Source organism: Falco cherrug, chromosome 4, assembly GCF_023634085.1.
Source record: "Falco cherrug isolate bFalChe1 chromosome 4, bFalChe1.pri, whole genome shotgun sequence".
Classification (NCBI taxonomy): domain Eukaryota; kingdom Metazoa; phylum Chordata; class Aves; order Falconiformes; family Falconidae; genus Falco; species Falco cherrug.
Window position 1 is genome coordinate 66,491,116 of NC_073700.1, and position 27,595 is coordinate 66,518,710.

General features: G+C 37.3%; 1 protein-coding gene and 1 long non-coding RNA gene across 6 annotated transcripts in view; one reads left to right on the forward strand and one right to left on the reverse strand.

Annotated features, from left to right (window-relative positions):
• Positions 1-3,942, forward strand: part of ITGB1 (integrin subunit beta 1) — a 45,216-nt gene extending 41,274 nt beyond the window's left edge. For all 3 annotated transcript variants that reach the window (XM_055707717.1, XM_055707718.1, XM_027809780.2), the window contains exon 16: positions 2,270-3,942. In XM_055707717.1, coding sequence (XP_055563692.1) covers positions 2,270-2,335 — 66 coding nt within the window. In that variant the 3' untranslated portion in view covers positions 2,336-3,942. The remainder of the gene's footprint in view (positions 1-2,269) is intronic.
• On the reverse strand, positions 1,659-27,486 carry LOC129735886 (uncharacterized). 3 transcript variants are annotated; one of them, XR_008731810.1, is made up of 7 exons: positions 26,113-26,502; positions 17,606-17,762; positions 14,430-14,546; positions 9,401-10,467; positions 7,231-7,381; positions 5,755-5,867; positions 1,659-1,779 (listed from the first exon to the last, which is right to left on the reverse strand). It is a non-coding gene; the product is annotated as an uncharacterized LOC129735886 (long non-coding RNA). The 3 variants fall into 3 exon arrangements; XR_008731809.1 differs by having other exon boundaries at positions 9,401-14,546; positions 26,113-26,513; XR_008731811.1 differs by lacking the exons at positions 17,606-17,762; positions 26,113-26,502 and adding an exon at positions 27,261-27,486 and having other exon boundaries at positions 9,401-14,546.
• Positions 27,487-27,595: the final 109 nt, after the last annotated feature.

Genomic DNA, 27,595 nt, shown 5'->3' on the forward strand with positions numbered 1-27,595 from the left:
AGTAAATATATACCTCCCTGCATGTGCTGGGGGCAGTATGGTTTGTAAAACACTGAAGGTTAAAAGCACAGTATAGCAAATATTACATAATGCCTCGCCATTGAAGAGCTATGCAGTATCTTCTAGTCTGAATGTGATATAGCCTGTTAAGTTTACAGACTCTTTGCATCATGAACTTTACTGATTTATATTTCTATTTCATTAAAGCTTGTCAAGGAAACAACATACGTTGCTAAGAACTCTGAGGCATAACGAGATACTTCAGTTACAGATTAAATCCCTCATCCCTGGATCTTTTTCCAGTTTCATTTACGTCTTTCTGTTGCAAAGCTTTTTATTAAAAAGATTGGGAGAGGGAGTAATTGTGCAGTGATTAATTTGGCTGAGAACTAACCACCGCACTGTATTTCCATGATTTTAAAAAAAACAGCAAAACCTTAACTCCCCGTCCCTTTCCAAACTAGTAGCTGATACACCTTTTTATCAAGACAAAGTTTGCCTGGGAACTGGTAAAGAGTCTTTTGCTGTTAAAAATGTAATTGTGAAGTGCAGCCAGCAATGGACACCTGGTTCCTCCTTCACCTCAAGTCAGATGACGTTGACTGAGATCTTGAGAAGAGTGAACAGAGAACCTTGACTTCCGTTGTCCAGCAATCCAGGTTCTGGCTGGACTTCGGAGACTCAGCTGGAGCCTCCCGGGTCTAGGCAGGATTGACATGCCTCATTGCTCTTTGCGTGTAGAGAAGCTGGCTTTAAGGACAAACACCCTTTTTCTGTGAAAGGGACTGTGACAGAAAGGCAGTACGACAGCTAAGTATGGTCTCCCTTAGCAGCAGCTCTTGTTGTTGGGGTAGACCAGTTACCTGCCCTGTACCAGGTCTTGCAAACAGAAGGAACCAAACTTCCCAGGAACTGTGACTGAAGTCTCACACCAAGTTGGTTTCTTGCTTGCCTTGGCACCTTTTGGCATGCTCTGTGGTACTTGCGGTTGATTTTCCAGGTTTATGATGCTAAAAACAGACACACCTGGTGTTCGTGTGTTTAGGGGGAAGTTTTCCTTTAATTGACTGTAGAAAAAAAATCGGTTTAACCTGAAAAATTTTAAATGCTGTGAAATTTAATAAGTAGAATTAAATTAATATGGTTATATAGGATGTTTATATAGGCCATCTCAGACTGGGGGGAACTTCAAAGGGAGAGAGATTCCCTTACTGCTATTGAAGGCCAGATAGAGTTCTGGCCAGAACTGCATTCAGGCTGACATCTGCACTGTACTGAATTTCCTCAGGAATTATTTGTGTGTGCGCAGGAAAGCTTTATATTGGTAAACAACATTTTATTTAGGTTTACTTATGTTCAAGTTCATCACATGATAAGAGCACGGTACTGCAGATCCAGGCTGTATTGGTAGAGTCCTAGTGGGTAGTCTTTTTTTCCTACTAAGATGTATCTATTAATTCTGAATTAATGTTAATAGTATCAATATTAATTATAATAGCATAAAATACTATTTTTGAGTTCAAGCTGTTTATCTTAGATGTGCACAGATGCCATAAATGGAGTAAGATTTACTGAGATAAAAGAAAATCTGGGAACAAAGGAAGCTTAAAATAAGCTTTAAAGTTTTTCAGATCTCAACAGGAGAGATGTAAGCAGTTGTTCTGTAGTCATTTCTCGTATCAGTAGAAAAAATGTTTTTATTACAGCATTTGCACCAGTACAGAAGAAGGTTCTTCATTTTATATGTGTATTTTATATATACGGGGTTTGGGGGTGAACCTGCAGGAATAAAATGAGAATGATGAGTACTGAATGTTCAGTATAAACATTCAATGTGTATTATCAGAATAGTACAAGCCTTTCCACTTTGTTAATTTATAAGTAAATTATAATACAAGATGAGCTGTTTAAATGTTTATTATAGCAGAATGTGCTCCGTGGTCAGTTTCAAACAATGTTTACAATTCCGTTCTTTAAAAAAAAGTATCATGGGCTGCAGACCCCTGATTTGATGGTTCAGACCACACAAGGTTCAGTTCCCGTGAAGGAAATCTGTGGTGTAAACTGAACAGGATCGTGCCCTAACCCTTTGCTTTATTAGCTGTGAGCATGCTCAAGTTGCTAGAGGGAAAACTAGTTTGACTTAAGCTGTTTGTGTGTACAAACAAAACATTAATGGGTAATTTCTTAAGCTACTTTTACACTTCTCACAAACACAGTGCTTTTTTCATCTCTTTAAATATTAATACAATTATTTTTCTCTTTCTAGGGTGAAAATCCTATTTACAAGAGTGCAGTGACAACTGTGGTCAATCCTAAATATGAGGGAAAATGAACACTGCTTGTATAACTTCACACACTGTATGCAGCATAGCGATTTTGTAGTCACAGTAAAATAGATTTAGGGCAAACTGCAGTGATTTTACTAATTCATTACATATAGGTTTGTTTTCCTGTGTGAAAATATACCATATGTAATTTTTTATTTTTTTTTCAAATAAAAGTAATCGGTGCCAGAGGTCTGACAAAAAAAAAAAAAACCTTGAGACTGTGTAGCCTAGTCAGCTAAGGTCACTTGGTGCCTTTTTGACCTTTTCCACTCCCATGCTGTGAATCTAGGTCTTCTGCAAGGTGCGATACTGCTGTGGCATGACTGGGAGGGAAATGGTTAAAACAATCAGCATGAGGGCTCTGCCTAGCCATTTAGTATTAAACTTTTTAGCTTTACAGGGAAATCAGGGCTTGAGTTTGCAGATATAATTAAACTCATGTAGCATGGAGCTGGTGGTTAATCAGTCTTCTATTTGCTAGACCTATGATTAAGTATCTGGTAAGTTGAGTAAGTTGGAAGCGAGCAGTGTAAAAGACTGAAATGTGTGCGCATACTTATTTTTAATTTGTAAGTTGCTTATTGCCAGGTTATGGTTAAAATGAAAGGGTTTGAGAAGAATGTTAAGAAGGGAAAAATAGCTTTAAAACATGTGCCATTACTGAAGAAGTTGCTGACTGGTAACTTTGCTTGGTTTTTCTTTGTAAATTCAAGCCCTGGGTGGCGGTATCATGCATAAGTACCTTACCAGGACGTCCTCAGAACACATAAGGGCCTTACGTGATACTGTGTCTTTATTCTGTAATGTTTCCTTGGTTTAAAGCCTGGTGCTTTGTCACCCTTCTAATCTTTTTAACATATTTGGTTGCAATTCTTTTTGTAATATTTTTGTATCAACATGAGCTTTTTTCTCTCTCTCTTTTTGAGCAGTCTTAGCTGTAAATTTGCCTTTACCCTGTAGCTAAGATTGCATAGTTTGTCATGTGACATGAGTCGCACATCATTCTTGACATGTGCCATGTATATTTGCCTCTGACCATTCAAACTGCATCATAGTCATATTCTTGTTTTAAGTGCCTTTTTATTTTAACAGATGTTCACTTTTTACAGTGCTATTACTGAAGTTATTTATTAAATAAAAGTACCTTAAAATACTTAAATCTCGTCTCTTTATCTTATAGAAGTTGATACTATCCAAAAATCTGAGAACTGTGTCTGTTTGGGCAAGAGGTAATAGACATTTTAATAATGCCAAGTATGTCCTTTAGGTCAAGTCTGAGAAAAGTTAAGCAGAAGCGAGCTTGGGTAACAAATGTTGGCTGTTGTATAAAATTCACAAAGGCCAGGGTGCAGCACAACGCTCCGTGTTGCGTACGTTGCCCGCTGGTGTAAAGCCCCCAGGCTTTTGTTGGCACGTGTGCTAAAGTAGTACGTAGTTCAACAACTGTTCCAGCAAAAGGGCTCTTCGGTTAATGTTGTTTCACAACACAAAACAAATTGGAAATATTACTGCATTTTGTAGCAAAATAAAGTCTTCCAAATTTTTTTAAGTGTATAATGTTCTGGATAGATTATCAAACCCACCTTGTAATTAAATACATTCCTGAAGTATATTCATGGAATCTGTATGAGTCTTTTCTTTTTTTCTCTCTAACTGTTGGTGTATCAGGTTATACTGAGAAGCTACGGGGATCTGTTCCAAAAGTCCCTTTCAACCTTCATCTGAGGGCAGAAGGAGCCTGGTTTCCGGGGTGGGGTGGGGTGGGGGCATTGACAGAGAGCCTGGGCTCTCCATCTCTCTGAGGGAAGCAACCGGAGACAAAGGGATCCAAGGGGCAGCTATGAGGTGAACTTGCTTGTCTAAGGCCACTTGCTGGAGGGCCCACCGTCGGGTGGGGTGGGGGTCTGTGTGTGTGCAAGGGGGTGGTGCAGCAGCCGCTGGGTAGATGCAGGGGGCAGCACGGGAGCGTGGAGATCCAGGGGCAGCTGCTGGATACCCTGAGCGTCAGCCCAGCTGCGGGCTTGGTGGGCACTGTAGAGGTGTCTGTTTCCCACTGATGGACCTTCATTCAGATCAGCTGGAAAGGTAAAGGGGAGGAGGCCTTTGCTCCTGTTCATATCTCTGTGTGCGTGTAGGTACTGTGTACGTGTTCGGGGAGACAGGGGCTGTCTGCGCATGCTTGCTGGGAGGAAGCTTACTGGGAGGAAGGTAACTGGGGGCTGGGCCTGGGGACACTGAGCTGCTGCATCCTTGCTGCTCTTGGGCTATGGGATCTAGCAGCAGTTGGTGCAAATGAGAGCAAGCTTACAGAGGGGAAGAAGCTGTGCAATAATTTAGCCTGCTGTCCTTCATAACAAAGTCCGCAGTACTGCTCTGGATTAGTCCTTGCATCACGAATGCTCTTTCTTGTACTGCCTTTCCAACTGGAGGAACCACAACAGCCTGAGAATGCTGCCAAACCCGATCACAACATAAGAAACCGTAAGAGCCGCACCTGTATGTACAGTTCATTGTTCCTTCTGATACCGACTTAACAGAACTGCAACGTGACTGTGGCCGTGAAGGAGGCAACTCTGTTTTGGACTCTTGAGTACTTGCCTCCCTTCCTACTGCTTTGGTCAATTCCCCAGCGCTGCTGAGGATTTTCAATTGCTCCATAAGAAAAGATTCAGAAATTTCCCTAAACACATTCTGTATTGCTTGTCCATGCAAACTGTCTTCATCAGAGAAAAGGCAGCTTAAACAGGATAATTTCTGAATTTTATGGCTGTTAGTTTTTCAATATTCTAGAAAGATTAATCCCAAATTTCTGTTTCAGATTGTATCGGTCCCTTTCAGATCAGTCTTTCCCAGACTGCACAGAACACTGGAATCCTGAACTAACTGGAATTCATGTCACACATGGCAGGATGCTGACCTTTGGGAACCCTGATCCCGATACAGCATAACCAGTCCTGAATCCAGCATATTTTTAATTACATGTGCATTAACCTGGTTCTGTCCACTCATCTATGTTACATGTTCTATAGTTTCCTTAGTGAGTCTGGTTTCAAAATGCTTTTGTGGCTTTTCACAGAGATGTTCCTGAAGGTCTTGAATTCAACTGGCCTGTTAAGGAGAGCTTTTTTTTTTTTTTCCAAACCCTTGTTTAAACTGGGTTTCCAGTAGCCACTTCCAGCCAGATGGAAGCTGCTTAATATCTCTAAGCGAGCAGTTGCTTAAATGAGAGAGAACAGCTGGCATCCTACAGTATCAGATTCAAGATACTACAAGTGTCACAGAATGTATGATTTGCTTCAAAGCAGGATTGGATGCTCTATCTAAGAGAGATGGTGTAGTTCAAAGATGGTAAAATTTAAGTGCTGGAAAACAGAATTAGTTATGAATCCTTCCTGGCTTATAAATACTGACCTCAGCTACTTACCCTGAGTTCTGCAAGTTGGTGAAGCAGTGAACTCTTACACAAATACCAACAGATGCACAGACTCAAAAGACTCCGATCCCACACAAGCCAGGTATAAGATCCCAATAGTATATCTGTTTTAAAAGAATTACAGTTAATATACAGAATATAACCATAGTCTAGTTATCCTTAATCCATCAATTTCCCTGATTATTTCTTTATGGCAGTTGTTAATAAAACAAAGTTTCTTTCCTGAATTGAAACTATAACAGCAAAAGTACAAGTCAGCTAAAGAAAATAATTCTCTGTAATCACGTAGTTTAACATCCATGAATAGCTTCACTGCGGTGTGTTCAGCCTCTTGCCTTAAACTACCGTGAGGCTGCTTGAAGCCTAGTCCAGAGCACAAACTGAAACAGCCTCTTAGCAGTCTTGAGCACCTACACAGAAGGGAAGCTAGGCTGATAAATATATACTTCCCTTGGGATTCTGATGTTTTTCTTTCCTTTTCAGCACAATTGCACAATATGACCATTTTTTTCTTTTCCATAACAAATACAACTTTATTCTAAGAGAAGCACAGAACATGAAGGGGGGGGGACCCCAACTTTTTTTAAGTAAAACACTCATTTACTGAAGTTTTGGCATTGATCAAGTAGAAGCAGTGAAGGAGTATGCTCTAGCTATGAAGCTCTACTATTTAGAGGGTGTTTTCCAAGCACTTCTGTTCTTCTTTCTGAAAAATCAGAATTGCTGCCAAAGCAGTTATCTAGCAGAAGGAAAATATTTATAAGCAACTGAACACAAGTACCAGAAGACAGAGCGCTGCAAAGTAACTAAAGCGAATGCTCATTAACGATAATAAATACATTAGCCTCGATCTCATTAAAAGGGGTAAATTGCGGCTAGAAAAAACACTGTAGGGTATAATTTTAAATAACTTGAGGACATTTGGGCTGATCATTAATTTTAAATTAATTTTGAAAGCAGAATTTTTTAAAAGAACATAACAGTAAACTATGAAATTCATACAGATAAATGTAAGAAATAGCTTCTAAAATACAGAGAACTAAAAGTCAAATACTCCTTGTCAATGGAAAATTATCATAAATATTGTATTTGTTTATTCTTCATAGGATAGCTGTACCAACTTTCTCACCTTGCGTTAACACTCCATTACACAAAACATAAACCAAGTATTTTTATCCACAAGAGATTTAAGATTTTGTAGTAATTAATTAATATTAAGATATTGTAGATTCTTTGCTATGTGAAATCTCACTCTTGGTTCCTTGCCTAATTTTACATACTCAATTAGGATTTCCAAAGCAGACACTGATACACACTTAAAATTTAATCTCACTTTTAAGTCATTTAAAGAGTAAGACTTCCATTATCAACATCTTGCACAGCAAACTTGAATATTCTTTTACATGCATATCTTTTTTTGCTATTTGAATGTTCCAAGCTGCATCTTCTTACCAAGATATTCCTTACCAGTTAAAGATGTCTCACTGCAAAGAATGAGTCAACATGCAGATGAAAGCATAGATGATTCTTCTTATATAAAAGGGATCGTGAATCAGCTTAGAATACATCTGTTGAGCACAGCCTGTTTTTTTCTTTTGCTCTCTGCTTCCTGAGGACACTGTGAACCAAAGGAGAGAACAGAACTAGTACACGGCGCTGCTGGCAGCAAGGTGTGCTGGCCAGTGTGTAACAGGGTGACTGTGGAGAAGCAAAGTTTCAGAGCAAGGAATGAATGCGAGTGATCAGGGGAACACCTGAGGTATGGAAGACATGCACAGAGGAAGGGTAGACAGGCCAAGGAGGAGCTGGAGCACATACGAAAGAAAGGGAAATCCGTCTGTTTTCCTTAAGTCACCCATGCTCTTCCATCTACACATTTGCTTTCATATCCTTTTACTATGTTACTTTGTAATTACCAGTGAATCTGTCTGTGACTAACTGGTTTGTTGTCCTATTCTCAACTTTCACAAGCTCTTCAGATGTTCTTCTTTTCAGCAATCAAAATTTATCCCTTCCCGATGACCTCAATATGAGCTTTCTTATAGAAAGTGGATGATATTTGTGTATATCTTAAAAAAAAAAAAATAATTACAGACAAGCTCTATAAAATGAAAACTGGGATACAGAACATGGAAATGTTTGTACTTCCTCGACGACACTATCATGACAATACAGAACACTCAATATAGATTAATCAAATCATTGCATTTCATTAGAAAAAGTGACTATGTTGTTAAAAAAACTGAAGATGAATGAACTATGTATTTTTTCTTATTTTATTTACCTTTACTGTTAGCACAGGGCAAAGACAAGTTAAAAAAAAACCAACAACAAAAAGTGTGTGTCTGAAGTGCCATAGATTTTATTCGAGAAGTATTTCCTAACCAAAGCACAGCCCTAAGGACAATCAGTCACCCAGTCATGTTTTTTTCTGTGTAAGTAGCACAGACTCAGAATCAAGGCCTACTTCAGAGTCCTTTATTAAAAAAAAGGCGTCAGCAGACGGCAAGGCAGATCAAATGCACCCATTCTTCTAAACAAGTGGTAGTCTAAGAAGTAAGATGGGGTGAGGGATAGAATTCCTGGGTTTTTAATGAGGGTGCTGACATACCACAGTAGATGTATCAGGAACTCTGAACGGATGATAGCTGATAAGAGATTATAATTGCAAGACTGATAAAAACCAAACCATCTGCTACATTAGTGCCTAATTTCAAAGAGGGAAAGTATAGAAAATAAACTCAAAGGAGTAGCTATAAACATATTTGGAGGGAGGCACCAAATTATTTGGGCAGCACAGAACCTGTTCAAGAAAGACTTTTGAAAGATCACACAAACAGAAGGACTGTAAACAGCCAGTGAAAGAAGCTGATCAAAGAAAGATGTCCTTGGAAAAGCTGAATTGCATTTAAATGAAGAAAATAAAAAAGAATAGAAACATTAGAAGTATGCTAAAGGGGATTTAGTGCCTCACAGAAGGCATAAAAACTAATAAATACATCGGAACAAGAAACCTGACACTGAGATATAATAAGGACAATTGGAATAGAGAAATAACAGAATATATAACTCATTCTTTGTTTCTATATTCCATGAGATATCCAACCTGAAATTCCCCATCGTGGGACAAATACCAGTGAAATTATTCAAACTGAAGTGCCAACAAAATATTTTAGAGATAAATCAACAAAAGGAGTAGCAGCAAACTGCCAAGAGTCAATGTTAATCATTTAAGAAGGCTTAAGGAACTCAAAGTCGAGTGCCGGATCTTACTGCCATATGAATGGAAAATGGCTAACATACTGTCTCAATTTTTAAGAGGCCCTCTGGGAGTTAAAAAAAAAAAAATACAGAAGAGTTATCCAGATGTTTCTAATATGTGGACACATGACATATTGTGGAAGAGTCAACACAGACAGAGGGAGGTCATCTCTCACAAATCTAGACTTCTTTGAGGAAGTCAGTAACATGCAGACAAGGAGAGATCGTTTCATACAGCTGGATTTCCAAAGCCTTTCAGCAATGCTTTTCATCAAAGACCCTTAAAGAAATTTCCAGGGCATGTGAAGAAAATCTTCAAAAGAACACGTAACTATTAAAGACAGAAGATAGAAAACACAGCTTAGGAATTAATTACCAGTTTTCTAATTTGAGAGATGTCATTGACAGAGTCTTTGACCTGCTGGCCACACTCCTCGCAACGCAGTACAGGATACCATTAGCCGCCTTTGCCATGGGGGCTCATAGCTGGCTTGCTGTCCACCAGGACCAACAAGGTCCTCCTCTGCAGAGCTGCTTTCCAGATGGTTGCACCCCAGTGTGTGCTGCTGCCTGGGGTTATCCCTCCCCAGGTGCAGGTCTTGGCACTTCACCGAATGTCACAAGGCTCCTCTCTGCCCAGTTGCCAGTCTGCCTGGGTCCCTCTGAATTGCAGCACGACCACATGGTGTGCCAGCTGCTCCTGCCAGTTTTGTATCATCTGCAAACTTGCTGAGGATGCACTCTGACCCATCATCCAGGTCATTATAGAAGATGTTAAACTGTAAAGGGCCCAATATCAAACGTGGGATACGCCATCAGTGATTGGCCTCCAACTAGACGTTGTGCTGCTGATCACAACCTTCTCAGCCTGGCCCTTCAGCCAGTTTTCAATCCACCTCACTGTCCAATTATCAAACATACACTTCATCACCTTGTCTGCAATGAAGAAACGGGAAACAGTGTCAAAAGCCTTACTAAAGTCAAGATAACATCCACTGCTCTCCCCTCAGAAAATCACATTCATGCATTTAAACCAAGGGAAACGGTAAAAATCAACCATACCTGTATATATTCAGTGACAAGTTCTGTTTGTGACAAACTACCTGTTGTATACTCAGGAAATAAGGTACAGACCATCACCTTAATGCTCAGGAACAGTTCAGCAAAACATACAGAATAACTAGGGATTACTAGAAAAAGAGTAAAAAGCAAAACAGAATACACTGTCAAAAAAAAAAAAAAAAAAAAAAGAGTGGTGTGACTAAATCTTGAATATCACTTCAGTCTCAGCCTTCTCAGCAAAGATACAATAAAACTGGAAAAGACACTGAGGAGGATGACAAAGATAACAAAAGTTGCATACCAGTTTCTGTACAGGGAATGATTAAATACAAAGGGGTTTTCAGCCTGGAAAAGACAACTTAGTGAGGATACCATAGTGACCTGTCATGAGAGACAATGGAGAAAGTGAATAGGGGAAGACCAGAGTGATCGGACAAAGATAGTTTCATGCTCAAAACAAACATAAGGTACTTCTTCCCATAACCCACAATTAAGTTGTGGAATACTTTGACATGCTGTGGATACCACGGATTTAAAACTAATAGATAAATTCAAAAAAGAATTCATCATGGGATATTAGCTACAGAACATAGCAACTATGGCTTAGCTTGAAATTGGAGATTATTCTGGGAAGAATGATAAACTCTTCTCTACACATCTGTTTTTAAACACAGATGGAGAGAGGGCACTGAATTATGTAAACCTTCAATCGGATCCAGAAAGGTTAGAAACCTTTATAATTTTTTTGTATTTACTATTCATGCCACAAAATTGGCTAGCTGCAAGTGCCTGAGCTTGTTGCAGACCTTTCCAGTTTGATTCCAAGTTGGTAAGCAAAAGCTTTCTTCTGTTACCTCCTGCATTTTCTCTTCTATCACAAGAGAAATACTTTGTAGCAATAATTAGAAGTAAATTACATTACTATTTCAAAATCTGATTCAAAAAAAAAGACTTATTTCAGTAAGATTGTCTGGCCTGCTACTTTGTGTTGCTCTAACAGGCACAGCAAAACATCATTCCACCCAGAACAGGGAGTAACAAATTCTTTTTATTTCAGGACTCTCCACTGATGTAGAACCTAGACCGCTTTTCCATAAATCTCTCAAACAGCAATAGGAAATCCGTGTATGTCAAGAGTTCTGGGAGCTGTTGCAGGAGAGACCTGGCAGAACGAGACACTTCACTTTAGTCTAATACATCAGAAAAAAATATGCTCGCACTTAGCAGTACTAGTACATGACTAGGAAAACACTGCCAGTCCACTCCTTCATATTCTGTTCTTTCATGTGAATTTGATTGCCAGAACAGAAAATCTCGCCATTTAGATGTAGTTTATAGACGCTGGGATTTTGTAAACCACCTATAATTTGGAAGCATCCAAATACATGTAACTTTCTATAAGAACTGGTGTTTTAGTGAAATGAACCAAGTGCCAATCAGTTTAATCCCCAAACTAAAATGTGATTATGCTCCTGTCTGAAGCATTATATGCAGTCAGCAAATAAGAAATAGTAAAAATAAAGTTTTATGTCGATTATTGCCTTTCAGTAGCATCTTCATCCATACAGGATCCAGAGCACAGAGCCCTCCCTGTGTGTGGGCAAGTATAACACAGTTCAGCAGTTGAAGGATACCAACAAATAACAGGGTTTTATTGGACCCCATTCCTTGTTGAAACTGGATCACTGTGCAGTCAGAAACCTAGAAATCTTTTGGACAGTTGAAAACCGAGGAAGGCATGATACTCTATAACAAGGTAATTTAACACATTCAGCTTCTGCTGAGCTGCTGTCTTTGGCTTAGGCACCTCAGTTCTTCATGAAACATCTTAAGTGCCAAAGTAGGTAAGGTCTGACTTTTGCACAGAATTCAATCTTCTATATAACGCTGGCCATCAGAATTTCCTCAATTAATTCCTTTTGAGGTAGAAAATTAAAATTAAGGTAACAACCTGTTTTCATTTTACATTGGTAAAGAACACATCACAAAGCTGACAAGTATTCAGCTGGAATACATTTGACAGAACAGTTAATTCCATATTTATCTAATTTTGTGACAAAAACATCTTTCTGCAAAACTCTAGTGACTTGTAGATCTCAGCTATGCCAACCCCATAACTGCTATTAATAAATAGGGTAACTTCAACACCACTCAAAAAAAAATGTCAGTTTGCATGTTATCTTCCATAAACCAATAATGAATGACATCAGTGATGTTTCCTTCCCTTAGTTTTCTATTAATATTGCCCTGCTAAATTATTCTATCCAATGTTAAGCTGATGTATCCCATATATCCTTTTAAAGCACTAGCACAACAATAGCTCCATTACAGCTTTCTGGACATTTCTCACTGTTTCAAGGATTACTATAAATTAATATTAACTGTCCAAACAGCTCCTTGATCAAGCTCATTTATTCAGTATCTTTATGAGACACCCTTCAATCAGCTAATGCATATGCAGACTAGGACACTAACTATGCCGTTGTAGTACAAAATTTTCAATCTACAAGTTTAATATTTCTTTCCCATTTTCTGAAATATTCCATTAGTTCCATTAGAGTTTAATAAAACCTGGAAATCTGATAGAAATTAGTACAAAAAACTTTCTGAACCAAGTTTTTCCTGCTCTCAGAAAATCTTTCAAAGTTTAAATCATTTCCAAAGATATTCTCAGAATTTAAGTCTATCACAATTTTATACCAAAATGGTTTCTTACAACTACAATATTTTATCATCAAATTTCCATAGTAAGTTTATATATTACAATTTCACTAGTCACGTAGCAATGCAGGTAGTTATTAAGAATTGTACTTAAATATAAAACATATTGCAGCTGACACCTTGAACCATAACACTGGTTTTTTGGAGGCTTGTAAAAACAAGATAGCTGCAGCTGAATAGAGAAGACGAATACAGCCCACAAGCAATATTCTGCAGCTTCAGTAGAACCACAAGAGCATAACACAGCAATGGCTACAGCAAAAGGAACACAGAAGAAAAGGCTACCTAAATTAGCTCTGCCTTCTGTGCTTTAGAACACAGATCTTCAAGGAACTTGGCTGCAACATCCCAAAATCAAATTTTAAAACCTAATTAAGAACTTTATGGTAAATTTGATTAATGTTAAAATTACTTAAATACATATTTGGATCATTAACTATTGTATTTCAGGTTTATTAATTAAGTACTGAATTGGGAAGAAAAAGATTGAGGGATCTATCAAAAAAGAATTTACAGTCTCCTGATTTGTTTGCCTATCTTGATAGGGCAGAAGACTCTTGAGTCTAATTATCTTCTATAGTGTGTAGATCAGTTCAGAATATTAGCTCATGCTTCTTCTATGACTAAGAAACATAATCATCTAACATATTTCAAGTCAGACACAAATTATAATAATATTTTCATTTTAAAAGTAGATATTTAGGCGTCCATCCTAGGACTGTCTACCAAAGCCAGAATTTTTATACATATAAATGAATGTACATACAGGGCCTCACCCTCTGAGCCACATATGCTTAGCTGATCTGCCACAGAAGTCTCCACTTGCTGCAGGTCTTTCAATTTCACTTCCAGACTTGCAGCTAAAACCATTTTTAGCTCATATCCCTTCCTCCCTATAGAAAATAATAGAGTATTCAATGTAAAGTTTTACAAGCTCTTATAATAGAAGATTTTAAGCTACGGTGTTGATTGTTGAAAAACTGCTTTTGCATATTCACAGTAAATACATTATACTAAATATTAGACACGGTAATTACTCACAGTTGTTTTAAAAGTATGTAAACTGAAGGACAAAACCATTCTGTAAACTGTTATGTATTATCACATAAGATATAATGCAGTTATGTAACACATGCTCTCTGTACAGCTGAAGGAATAAAAGCAAGTAATTCCTGCCTGCTGAGACTTACAACTTTGATAGAATTTTCCGATTATCGTGATGATCTAGTGTTGCAGACATAGCTTAGAAATATATTTTTATGCACATTCAACTATTATACCCCTAACTTATGAGTTATTTCAAATATCTTTTCTTTAAAAATGCCTAAGTAGCACTCAGTCAAACTAAAGTACAGCTCCCCAGTGTCAGAACTTCAGTCAATGACCATTTTCACCTATGCAATAATAGATATTCCCTTCACCTTCTTACTTTTTTTTACCTAAGTCCCAAGCAAAGGAATTCTAAACATTTAAATTTGCTAAAATAATTTCCGTGATTATAAAAAGCTAGTCCTGTACTGTTAAACCTGAAAGATATGCATGTCTCAGTGATTCTACTCTACAGACACACAAAACTGTTAGTGAATAAATAATACAGTATCAGACTTCAGCTGTGTACTTACCATTAGTGCTGCCTGCTTGGCTAGCTGCCAAAGCCAGCGTTTCCTGCGGGTCTTTCGGATTTGATTCCAAAATTGCAAGAAGTCTTCTCTGATTTGGTAGCTCATTTAGTCTAGTATCTGCAGCAGATACAAAATATCAGATTTATCCAACTATCAGTTTTTTCCAACTGAAATATTAGTTGGAAAACTACATTCATATATTTCTTTTAAAAACCGCATCTTACTAGATTGATGTTGAGCTTAAAATTTACTTTATATTGGAAACAACATCCACAATATAATAAATTATTAGCCTATATGTGAGTAATCTTTAAAAGAAATGGCTAAGCCTTGAAAAGAAAATGCTGTCCTTTGCTCACATTAAATAATACAAAAATTAAAAAGTGCATAGGTAATGAAAAACAGTGGCATTTTTATTATCTTAACCCTGCTCTCCTGAACGTGTTATATCTTAGATCTAAGCTCTTCAAAACAAAGATTATCTTCTTGTTTGTATCACAGTGTAACTGTGATTCTCATTCCAGCCTCTAGGTCATAATATCCTATTTTCCCACCTTGCACGTTACAATGGAAGGAATTATGGTCAGACATAGGACTGGGGGTGGCTTCCTGACCCTAATTGAACCAGTCACAAAATTCTCATTAACTGCAGCAGAGTCCACCGTAAATCATACAATAGTATGAATCACCTGGCTCCCGAGTGCAACTTGTTGCCCCCCTCAGGGGCTCAGCTGCCTGTGGTCAAGGGCAGCTCTGGTTTGATGCAGCTTGGTAACCTGGGGAGCAGACTGCCGTGAGAAGAGCTGTGTGAGTAAGTTGTGAGAGGAGGGTCTCTTCTCCTTGCCTTGGGAGCTGTGGGAGCTTTCAGGCCCTTGCCAGAGCTATGTTATAGGCATGACTTTGCCTGGCCATAACCTCACTGATCTTGACCTGCTGGCTTGACTTTGGACTTGTCTTGTCATTATAGATTTGAGTGACAGTCACTGGACTGTTGACTGAACCTGGTTGCATTTACCACCCCTGTTTCTGACCCTGACATGCTGACTTGACTTCAGATCATGTCTCATCATTTTGGACTTCTCTTGTGACCTATACTGTTATATGATCCTAATTAAAATAACCCTCTGCTTGCCTGGCCCAGCTACGGTGGGATTGTGCCCTTAGTGAAGATACCACCCCCAATCATGTTGTTGTCATCATCACCTCCTAGATGGCCTTCCCTCGTGGAGCAGCCTAGTCATGCCGCTCCCTGACATACATCATCTCACTCTCCTCCCACCTTTTCTTTCTTTTTTGCCTTCTTCCTGTTTTTGATACCATTGATCATTCTTGCCTTCCTGGCATTTTACACTCGCTAGGCTTTGAAGATTGGTTGTTTTGCTCCAGTTATTTTCAAGACTGTTCTTTCAGTTCATCTCTTTGTGAGCCTTTTTACTCTTTCCCCACTCTCTCATTCCCCAGAGCAGTGTTTATAGCCTTTTGCTCATCTTAATGTTCTCTCTCCAAGCAATTTCATCAGCTGACACATCTTCAGCTGTCTCTCTGCTGATGACTAACAAGACAAGCTCAGCATCATTAATTGTTCTTCTAGTAATATTCTCCATCTGTCCTTCTCTTTAGTTATGTCATTTCAAGGTTTTAACAGCTTCAACTAAACTTGTGAAAAAGAGCTAATATCTTTCTTTCCAAAAACTAACTTTCTGGATCCTCAGGTGCATAATCTCAGGACACTTTCAAAGTTTTCCTTCACATTGCTCCTAATAAAAAAAACCCACACATGCCATTTTGGGATCCTGCTCTACTCAAAATCCTCTTCCCATTTGTCCAAACAGAAGCGGCCTCCTTCCAATCCTTATAAAATGTTATAAACCTCCTTATAAATACACTTTCAGTTTGCTCATATAACAACCTTGCCTCAGCACCATCCCATCTGAATTCTTCCGCCAGCTTCCAGTTCTCTTTGACATCACATTTGACATCCATGTGATCTATAAATCTACACCTTGAAAAAAAAAATCTTACATTAGATAAACTATAATTAACAAGTTGAAGAAATAACTGTGCTAGTTTTAAATTAGCCAGATATGTACAGTAGTCAATTAGCAGCAGTGAAATACCACCAGCAACAGCAATACTGAGCTTCTTGCCAGCTCATGCACAACTTCATGGGTTTGTGGATAAATATTCTTCCTGTTCTTCTGTATAGCTCTACAGTTCCGTCATAACATATTCTTTCGTTAAGCTTCATGCTTATTTATATTTTGTACATTCTGCCAGTATTCCCAGTCTTGTTTAATTTGTTTGACAGTCTGTCATCTATATATCAAATAATGTAAAGTCTTTTAGCCTACGTGCGTTTAAGTTCCTCTTAAAATAATTCTGTGTTTCATGGCGTCTCCAGTAACTTTCACTTACATCTGTTTCTTCATCTTGAGACTGGGAGTTGCTAAAGCAGTAACACTTCTTGAATAAGTTCATATGAGGTGTTAGAGTAAAATAAACAGGGATCTAAATAATAGAATACAGATCTCTACATTTATGCTGCATTTACCAGTACTTCTACCCATTTCATTATCTTCAAAAGCTTCTTTGTCTTTCACATCTTCTATACCTAATGACAGCTTAGCAGCCATGCTGTGCAAAAGCTCAACTGTTCTCTTCGTAAAGATAAAAGCTACTCAGAAAGGCGTTCAATAGAGACAACATCTAAATAATGCCCAATGCTTTTCCTCTAGAAACTGGCACGTGGTATTTTCTAAAAAGAGTGAAGTGAACTTTCTGTAACTCTTCAGAATTAGACTTTATTGCATTTCTTGCTGCAGGCACGTGCATTCCATAGTTTCATTCAGCAACGAATATGTACCAGCATTTTGGCCCATTTTGGAAAGCGCATGCATAGCACGGATGTAGTAGTTTTGTCCCCACATTAAGATTTTAGATTTTGCTGTAGAATATCCTTACCTCATCCTTTATTATATCATCTTTATTAGCCATTTTATACAGATAGATGAGGAACTGGCACAAACTTATGGTTTTATGGAGTTGGCCAAGTTCCAGTAAAGACTGCGGGGGGGAACCAAAAAAAACCCACCTTCACTGAGGGCAAACTCTCAACATCCTCAGGAAATGTTTAATGTTCTCTTACCAGGCCCCTACACAATTAGCTTTCCACTTACCAGTTTTCAGGTCAGGTTTTGCTGGTGAAAGTGTTGGTGCCTGTTGCATTTTACTTGACTTATTAAAGGAAGTCTTTCACCATTTAAGAGAAGTTTTATCTCATTGGGAATGTGACAAAAGCAAAAAGTTACTTCAGGAAAACACATAGGCCTTAATCTAGGATACAGAAAAAGAGTAACATATTTTACTTTGAACTATGTTCTATATTTAATTTATTTTTATATTTAATAGGATTATTTTTGGATTATTATATCTTATATATAAATACATATTACAACTTTTATTATCATTTATATTAAAGCCCCTGCACTCTCTCCTGTTAATGTAATGGAGCTTTAAAATAGCTGAAGCAACACTAGTATAAAACACATTCAAGTTTATGTTTATTGCTAATCTGAAGATCAAAAAAGGATTAATACATATCATATTTCTGTTGTTTATTTACCTAAAACCAAGACTAAGTTTTATTACTTTACAGCAAACTTATTTGCAAGATGAGAATAGGTACACAACCAAGGAAAGGTATCTGAAGACAGCAGAATCATTATCTCTTTTTACAGAAGCAAAACCTGAAGTCTGAGGGGACAGGGATGAACAAGTTTGCAAAAGGTTAAGAAGTAAATTAGTTGCCAATATGGAAATATCAGTGCAGCAGTGAACAATGTCCTTTTCTGTCTAAAAAGACTGTAAACACACATGGATGAACTCCAGTTCTCCTGGCTAAATATCAAAGAAGATGATTTCATTAACTTGTAGAATTTAAAAAATTTGTTTATGTTGCCATATGGTTTAGTGCATAAACAATAAGCACATAAGGCTGACAGTCATTTCACCAATTGCATCACAAACCTCACCCGGGTCAGGTGTGTCTTATTTCTAATAACCCTGAAAGTTCCAGTATTGATGATATAAGACAACGTGATCTAGTTATTCAAGGGAAACTGACTGCTACAGAAAATAGCCCATAATGTTTTGTGAAGTCACTTTGAAAATAGTAATTTCTATTACAGGGATCCTACATTATTGTTTTTCTAGATCTAAGTAAATTATGGGTATTCTCTACTTGTGGCATAGGCTCCTCACCTGATAACTGTTGCAAAAATATAAGCTTTACTTGTGTAAATATTCCCCACGCAGCAAAAATTTTTAAATAGCAGAACACATTAATACACATAAATATTAATCTTCTATTATATTTAACAGTTATTTTAAATTCACATTTTCTGCGTGTCAGCGTGACTGAATGTATTTTCATATAATCAGCTCCATCAGAAATATGTTCATTGGTATAACAAATTCCCAGAGAAATGTTGCTCAGTACCATTAAAATACTGGATTTGGGAAGTGTATTCCAAGGTCTCTGGCAATCTTGGTGCAATGGTACTAGTTACAATCAGACACCCTTCTCTCAAAAGAAATGTTAAGGTTTTCCTTTGACATCCACTACTTCTTTTTAAAGTCCATGGAAGACTTTCTTCTTCAAGTAAGATGGTTTTCAAAGTTACATTCTAAAATGAAAAATAGTAGCATTACCTTATATTTTTTGGTACTATTACAATATTAATCGATTGTTAAATATTCTTATTTTAACATACCTAAGTCCTGAATAAACTCATTCAAACTATAAATTAATGAGCTATTTTTAAAGAGCTCAGAAGTAATTATTTAATTTACTAAAACTAATTTCTAAACACATGATGGAATAATAGTCCCCTTTTTTCTCATTTTGATTTACTCCCCAAATTCACAGAACCTAATACAGAAATTAAGTTCCATCTTCACTTTTTTCCATCAAATTTTTCAAGACTGAAAAATATCAAACCAGTGAAATGCTGACAGTTGATAATTTAAAAAAAAGATCTTTAATATCTTGAAAATTACAGAATATATATAATCTTTGTGTGGGGACTTAGAAGGTGCATGTTTTGAACTACGGGAGCAGTGCTGGACAAAAAAAGAGACCTCTCATACAGCAGTGCTGGAGAGAGTATGTCGTATCCCACTGTACAAAGAAAACCAGAGATGCTAGAGGTTTGCTGTAGCATACGGCTGCTGCCATAAAACCCTCTAGAATCATATTCATCATTTCCATATAGCTAGCATCCATGAAAGCATTTTACTCCAAAAATATGTTATTGATTATATTTTAACACTTTTACAAGATAATCTTATATATTCCAAGTTCTGTGTTAGGTTTTTATTTGCTTGCCTCACGAGATTCTTGTAGACTGCTCTCAAGTCAAAATACTGTAATGTAATAATATAACACTCAAATACATTCCACTACTCCTTGTGCTACTTTGTGCTACTGTCATGCAGAAGAACTGATGTCCAAGACAGAAAGTCTTTTGATGCACAAGTCCCCAAAAGTCAAACATGTTGTGTTCAACTGCTGAACTTTAATTTATGAAAGGGTTATCTGCTTCACTATAGTTTAGGGAAGCAAAACTCATTAATATATTCCAACGTGGGAAATAGAAGTACCCAAGAGCCATATAGATTATTTTAGAAATATAAGAAACACTTTGGTTCATCTTTTTATCTTGATTCAGTTCCTTTATGTTTGTATTTTCATTCCCCTAAACAATGAGAAATGTTGAAGTGAAACATTTTACAATTTCGGCAATTTGACAAAACTGAAATAAGAATAGGACAGATAAGAGCACAAAAGAATCCCTTCTACTGCAATCAATTTCTCCAAGTTTAAACAGCTACAGTTCAGGTTACAAACAAGACAGTTTTCACAATGAATGAAGCTCTGCTCAGTGTTAATTGTTAACAGATAGAGAACACTGACACAGCAATAGTCCAGTAATAAAAAAATACTAAATTAATCTGTCCAGTGTATAACAGAATTGAAAAAAACTCTGTCCTCATTTGCCTCCATGTCTTCTTCCAAAATATTTTATTACTATATTAAGTTCACAAAACAGACTTTAAGATCGGAAGGGAAGAAATGCAGTATAAATTATCAGGTACTATGGCCACCAACATCTTGGAAAATAAGTACTTCAGAGTTTAAAGTTATTTCTTCTAAAAATTATTTATTGTTATTTGGACTGAGGTTCACTTATATATTTCATTTAGCATCAAAACTGATTGCAAAAGTTCTAACATATCATACACTTCCAGCCAGTATTCCCTCCGGCGCATCACAGTTCCCTGCCTTCTCAGTTGTACTACTCAAATGATTTGTAAGGCTATGGTCTGAAGTGACCTATATTTTAAAAAAAGAAAACTTTGCTGGTTCTGCTTTTTACTACTGCACTGAACTCTGACTAGTCTCCAAGGCACACTGAAAAACCTTACCATCTAGCTCCTTCCGACTAAAAAAACACCAGAAAAATACATCCTCCTTGCTGTAGCTGGACTAATTTGATCAGTTTTTCCTGTACTGAGTTTCTATTTACTGTAAAACAAAGGGAGTTATCATGGTTGATTCTTGAAACTGTATTAGCCCAAAAAAAAAAAGGGAGTCTTAGAAATGTATGATTGCTCTTCAGAAAACGACAAGTACAAGTATGTCCTCCCATTCTCCTTTAAAAGCACTATTTTTTTCAAGACTATGAGGGAAACCTGCTAGAAAGCTGGATGGATTTAGAATTTACATGACTGAAATACAAGGCTTTCTATTCAGAGATGGAAGAAAGAAAAGAGCTGCTGAATGCTGACATAACTCAGAACAATCATTAGCGATGCTGTAAATTATACTGACATAATGTACTTTCCTGGCAGAACCTAAAGTGCTACCTATGAGATCCTGGCAAAATCATCACCTCTTTTTATCACATTTCATCTGCAGCAAGTGGATAATAACATTTATCCATCTTTATACATGAGATTGAAATTATTGTATGGATCAGTCCCGTAAAAGCCAAAGAACTAGCATGCAGATGCAGCAGTTTTCTCTTGTCTTTCTGAGATTAGTTTGGGTGAAATTCTTGTATATTTAAAAACTTGGGTAGTAACTTCTCTTGATGTTTTAAGGAGAAATGTGATAAAGTTGAGAAAAAATAGTCTGCTTCCAGTATAACTTTTCTTAGCAACACTGAACAATTTTGAAAGAAATTATATTTTTTAACTGGAGTATTACCTAAAATGAAGCCATACTGGTAATGAAAGAGTCGGTAAGAGCATGGCCATGGTAATTTAAATTATATTGGTACTATCTTTGTCATTCACAGTGAAGAACAAACTGTGGTCCCTGGGCCAACTGAGGAGACTACATTTAAGACTAGAATCCTTCACAGTACGCTGGCTGTGTTCATACTTCCTAGGAAAGGGAATACACCCTGTCCCCATACACATAAATATGCACCACGTTCACCACTCATTTGCCTCATGCACAACACATGAACATGCCAGTAGTCTTCATGCCAGGGGGTTTTGCTTGACGTGTCCTCGGTGACTGTTGCTCACTTACGAGTACATGTCCTAGTTCATCACCTCCTACCTCTGGGCCAGACTAAACCTCCAGAAAGGGCCATCTAAGCCATTACTATGAGGACAGTTAGGGACATCCTGGAAGAACCAGCGCTACTAAAACTGCAGTAATAGGAAGAGATACTTACCAGTGGCCTAACCCTAAGTTTCTGGCATCGGGCTGAGTCATGAACACTACAGTAAGCTTCCTTCTGTTCTGAGGTTTTGAGTCCCAGAAGACTCATTATAGCTTGCTATATCTCAAATGACTCAGCAGCAAGTGTAATTTGGATAGGGAGAATACTTGCACACTGGGAAGGAAAATCCCATGAAGCTTCCACAGTCCTTGACTTTCACCAGCAGGCAGTGGTGCCAACTGGGGCAAGACCACTGTGGGCTATCTGGTGATTTCCCAAACCCTCAGAATATCCAAATCTGCATTCATTACCAACACCAGTTACATTGTATGGGCCACTTCTCTGTGAGACTTGGGTCAAATGCAGAAAAACAGTCACATTCAGACCTTCCTAAAGTCTGGTTCCTGCGTCCCACTGAGAAACATGCTCACAGTTCATTTCAATCCTGAATTTCCTCAGGGTCAAGACTGAGCTGGAATTTAATTAACTGACAGGCAAGTAGAAAAGTCACCAAGGATAAACAAAGGTAAACATGATATTATAAGTGTGGAACACTTCAGTCTGCCTGACTGGTTCATGTGAGCCAACAATTTCAGAATGGGATCTCTGCACAGTGGGGTATTGCTGTTATTACAAGCACCCCAGGCTTCTGCACAAGCAGATAAGAGCATAATGTCTGTGTTCCCCCTCCAGTTCGGGGCTATTTCTGCCCATCAACCAACAGACAGGTCTCCAAGGATAATGAATATGCTTAATAGTGATATTGCAATTTATAATGATTATTCCTGAAAAATAAATCTTAACTGGAAATAGTTGGATTTTCCATCAATTCCTCCTGCCTTAAAATACCACAAACAAATGTAAAAAAAAAAAGGAACACACAAAAACTTATTTTCTGTTTGTTCTTGCTGCTGTTGACCTTTGCAGCATTTTACCAAATAACAGTGATGTTGGCGCCTCACTAGTATGTTTAGAATACTGCATATTTGTGTGTTCAGATGGACAAGTTGCAAGTCTTGGAGTCTTTTCAATTGTAAGAACTAATTCCTTAGGTTTATCCAACTCCCCTTGCTCCTGAATGAGATCTTTTTCTTTTAACTTGCTTGCTGAAACCCCATAACCATTACACTTCTTTCTCTCTGCTAATCCTTTTCTTCATAGTTTAAGATCTTTTTTTTGAGATGGTGCTGCAGCTTCTTCAGTTTCTTCCATTTCTGCAGGACTTCTTTTGTTTATTGCTGGTTTCCCTCGATTGACTACTGCCAATTTCTTTACTAATTCATCAGCTTCATTAATAGACTCGATAGTAATACTGTACAGCCTTCTCCATTGCCTTCACTTTAAGTTATTTTTTTGGCCTTTCTTAGCTGAATTTTCAGCATCTTTTTCACAGCAGTGTTAAAAACATCAATACGATCCTCTTCTGCATTTTTGTAACTAATGTTTGTATCCTGAACAACTTGTGTATTGAATACAAATAGATTTTGCTAAGTTTAAGTTGCTTGTTAGCATTTGTAGCTTCCTATTAAAGTACTTGTTGTAAGATATTGGCATTAAAATTATGTTGTTGTTTGGGTTTACTTCAATGTATTTAAATACTTCCTTATGCCCTTTTCAATTGAAGTATGTTCTCAAGTACTTTAAATCTAAAGATTGCTTAAGCTTCAAGTCAAATATGCACTTTAATATCTGTAGCGCAGCTACAGCAAAGCATCTTTAAATATAAAAGTAATATATAACAAGCAGTTAAACCATTATTCAAAGCTTTTCAAATAGCAATGAACTGAATATAGAAGAGTTGAATTAAGCTTTTATAAGAAGTTACTGAAAAATTTCCCCAAGAGTTTAAAGATCCCCAACTTTTAAGTTAAAGCTCGCTTAATACATTAAAATATAGCCCCTTCCCTAAAAAGAATTCTACAAGTTACAAAATAAAAGCTAGGAAAGACAAATTAATGTTCCAGCAGATAATTTTGCAATTCTTTTAAAATATTTATATTGTAAAATTTATAGCACTTAGTACAGAGGGGACAGACTGATCAAACTTCCATTTCCTGCCTTTTTTTTAAGCTGCTATATTTTAGCAGTTTGTTAATGTTTTCAGTATACAGGACATATTTTTCAATGTTCCTATATTTTTAATTGGCAAGTTGCAATCTTGTATAAGATTATAGAGAATCTGTAAGATTAATCTCATCCAGCTTCCATGTCTACATTTGAATTAGTCTCCAATTAAATTTGTTTGTTCTTTTAGTGAGTGGAAAGAAATTAGTATTTCTAGAACACCATTCATCTCTACCCCAAGACAAATACTTGAAACAGTTCAGATAATCAGGCTTTTCTAATAAATGATTTATCTGTTAACTATAAAAAGTTTAGTAGAGCAGCTCAAATACAAATGTCTGTGTGACTGACCTCTAACATTAAGTGAGATTTATCTCATATTAGGTTTCCCTTTTCTTTGAAAGGGGACTAAAAAAAGTCTACTACAGTGATATTACCACCCTCTAGGAACTTCTCCTTTTCATTCCCCAAATTTAAAAAGTGTTGATCCTTGTAAGAAATGTATTAAAAAAGAAATACAAGCCAAAAATAAGACAAATTAAGAGGAAAATAAAGGTTAATTTCCCTTCTTCAATTACATCTTTCCAAAACTCAGATATTTCTTTCATTGCCTTATCCCAGACATACTCACACCTGACTGCAGGATATTTTGGGGAAAATCCTTTTTTCTTTCCTGGAAACATCTGGTATTGTTATAATTTTTCAAGGATACCAGATTACCACAGGAATGATATAAACTGAAATGACAGTTAAGTTTCTTTTAGAATCTGTTAACAAATGCTCTTAAAATTAAGTAAGATGTGTTTCATACTACTGAGAATAATGAAGTGCAGAGAAAAGACCTTTTTAGATAGACATGAATAACTAATTTTTCTTCTAAAACTGACATTACAAACCAATTATTTTCCCAACATAATAGGAAAGTAAAAAATACATATATCCACAAAAATATATTTCCTAAATCAGTACTTGTAATGCTCTTCCAACTCTTCCTCAAGGATATTTTTTCTCTCTTGCTTGCAAATATTGATTTGATAGGTAAAAACAATCTATCAGATACTGTGATTTTTTCATGTGTACCTTTGGAATCTAAGCCCACCTTGTAATTGTTTCAGAGTGAGCAAACATAAGTTAAAAAAAAGTATTTAAATCCAATACGATGCTCCTTTGGTAAGTGAAAATCATAGTGTAGATGTACTAATTACAGCAATGCCTTGGCAAACAAGTTTACTTTGAAACATCTAGATTAGGTTTTACTGCAAAGAAAGCAACAGCTTTGCCTGAAGTAGAGACGTATTTTAAATTTGGCTTGAAACAGTTTTGTAGGTAAATGGATCTGTAGAGATTAATATCTGAACATACACTGACACTACTCTACAACCATTTTCATGTAACGATAACAGCTATGCTGTTGCAGAGATTAAAAGTAATCCTATATTAATGACCTGTACTGTCTTAGATCTGCTAAGTGACTTTAGGTAATTCACATAAGCTCTCCATGCCTCAGTTTCCCCATCTGTAAAGTGAATATAATAGTCTTCAACTTCACAGAAATGTGGCAACATTCAATTAGTATTCTTAGGATACTCAAATACTACACAAGCCATAGATAGACTATTTTCTAGTTTAACATTGTTATGTTCATACATTGAGGATGCTACTGAAAAACGCATCCACAGAAAAAGAACAAGCAACAGTGAATGGTGTCTTTACAAGCTCCCTATGCAAAACCATTTATGCTATTATAGAGAAGTAACACAAGCATACTGCTGTGCACATAAATCACAATGATAAACATAAATGACGCTAATTAAAAGCATATTTAGGATATATATAGAATTACATTAAAAAATCACCAATTAGAACAAGAGATGACACACTACCTGTGTGAAAACACTTTTCTCATGGAAGAGAAGTGATCCTGGAAAGAACTTACCAGGACCTGAAGCATATTCAAGCTGTTCTGCTTCTGTCTACAATGAAACAGTGAATGTCTAAGCGAAAAAAGTTATACATGTCCTAACCACAGCAGGAATCAGATACTATTATCCATTTTTCCTCATTCTCTGTGTGATATATATAGTATATTGGGGAGCACATCACATTTTTCATTTATTCCTACCTTAGGATTCCCTTCTTTGAGCAAAATATTACTATTTATTGTCAAAAAGTGCTACATGAAAGCAAATTATGAAGGTTGTCTGCATATATGTGGACAACATATCTAGACATCGGTTTTCTCCAAATGACTGTCCGTATGCTTATTAACAATGCAGATTATTTCAAGTACCACCTTCACAATACATGCATGTTACCAGAAAGAAGGGCTCAAATTCCTAGGAAAAATATAAGCAGCAAGCCTTTACAACAATATTCTACTTGCTAACTTCAGTTATGGCTTTCAAAAATCTCAATGAGTAGAGCTTTGACTGACCCAAATTTCTCGTTTCCTTAGAGTCAAGGACAGAGGAATCACTGAGGCTTTGGCAGTTGTTTGCCTGGAGGGCACACTTGATGAGCAAAAGAAGCATTCTGAGCATCTGGCAGGAGATGGAAGTATTCTGGGCATGATCCAAGTGATCGCATAGAGGTACTGCATGCACAGAGCAAAATCAGAATAGGGCAACATGAACAGGTAGCTATCAGCAACGGTACTACTAACCACCACTCGGGTTGCCCACATTGTCTGCTGTCTACTGAAGACTGATCACAAGCAGATCGACACACACACTTGGCCTTGGGGAATGTAGGCACACCTCTGTTATACTGGGTAGTTGAACAGCAAACACCAAGGAGAGCAGCCTACTACAGATCCATCTGTTCACCATGCTCACTCAACGCTACATGTGAGGCAGCAGCATCACATATAACAGCTGTCAAACAGAAAATGTAGAAAAGGGAAGAATAACTCACCATACCTCAAAAAAGTATTTCCAAATCTTTGCTAAGTGCATGGCTTTGGTAAGTTGACCAGTACTGACATTCCACTGCATGTGTGTGCAGGACTAAACAAAAGAGATTGCCTACTTACCTGTCGCAACACTAGCAAACCAGCTGGCTGCAACAAGGTTGTTACCATCACATACCAAGTTAACTTCAATAAGTAGTTAGCATGCCTTGCCCCAGCAGGGCCACCAATCCCCCACAAGGTCTCAAAGGTCCATCTACTGTTTGTGCTGTTCCTTCATACTCTTCAGGCCAGTCCCTCTGCTGCATCCTTCTCCTCCCTCTGCTTCTTCCAGGACTCTCTTCGTTGGCTACCCTTCATACCCCTTAGAGCTATTTAGCTACTTAGCAGGGACCAGCCACAGCTGCACCTTATCCACATCAGCCAACCCACCGCCCTGAAGCCAGCCCACAGCTGTG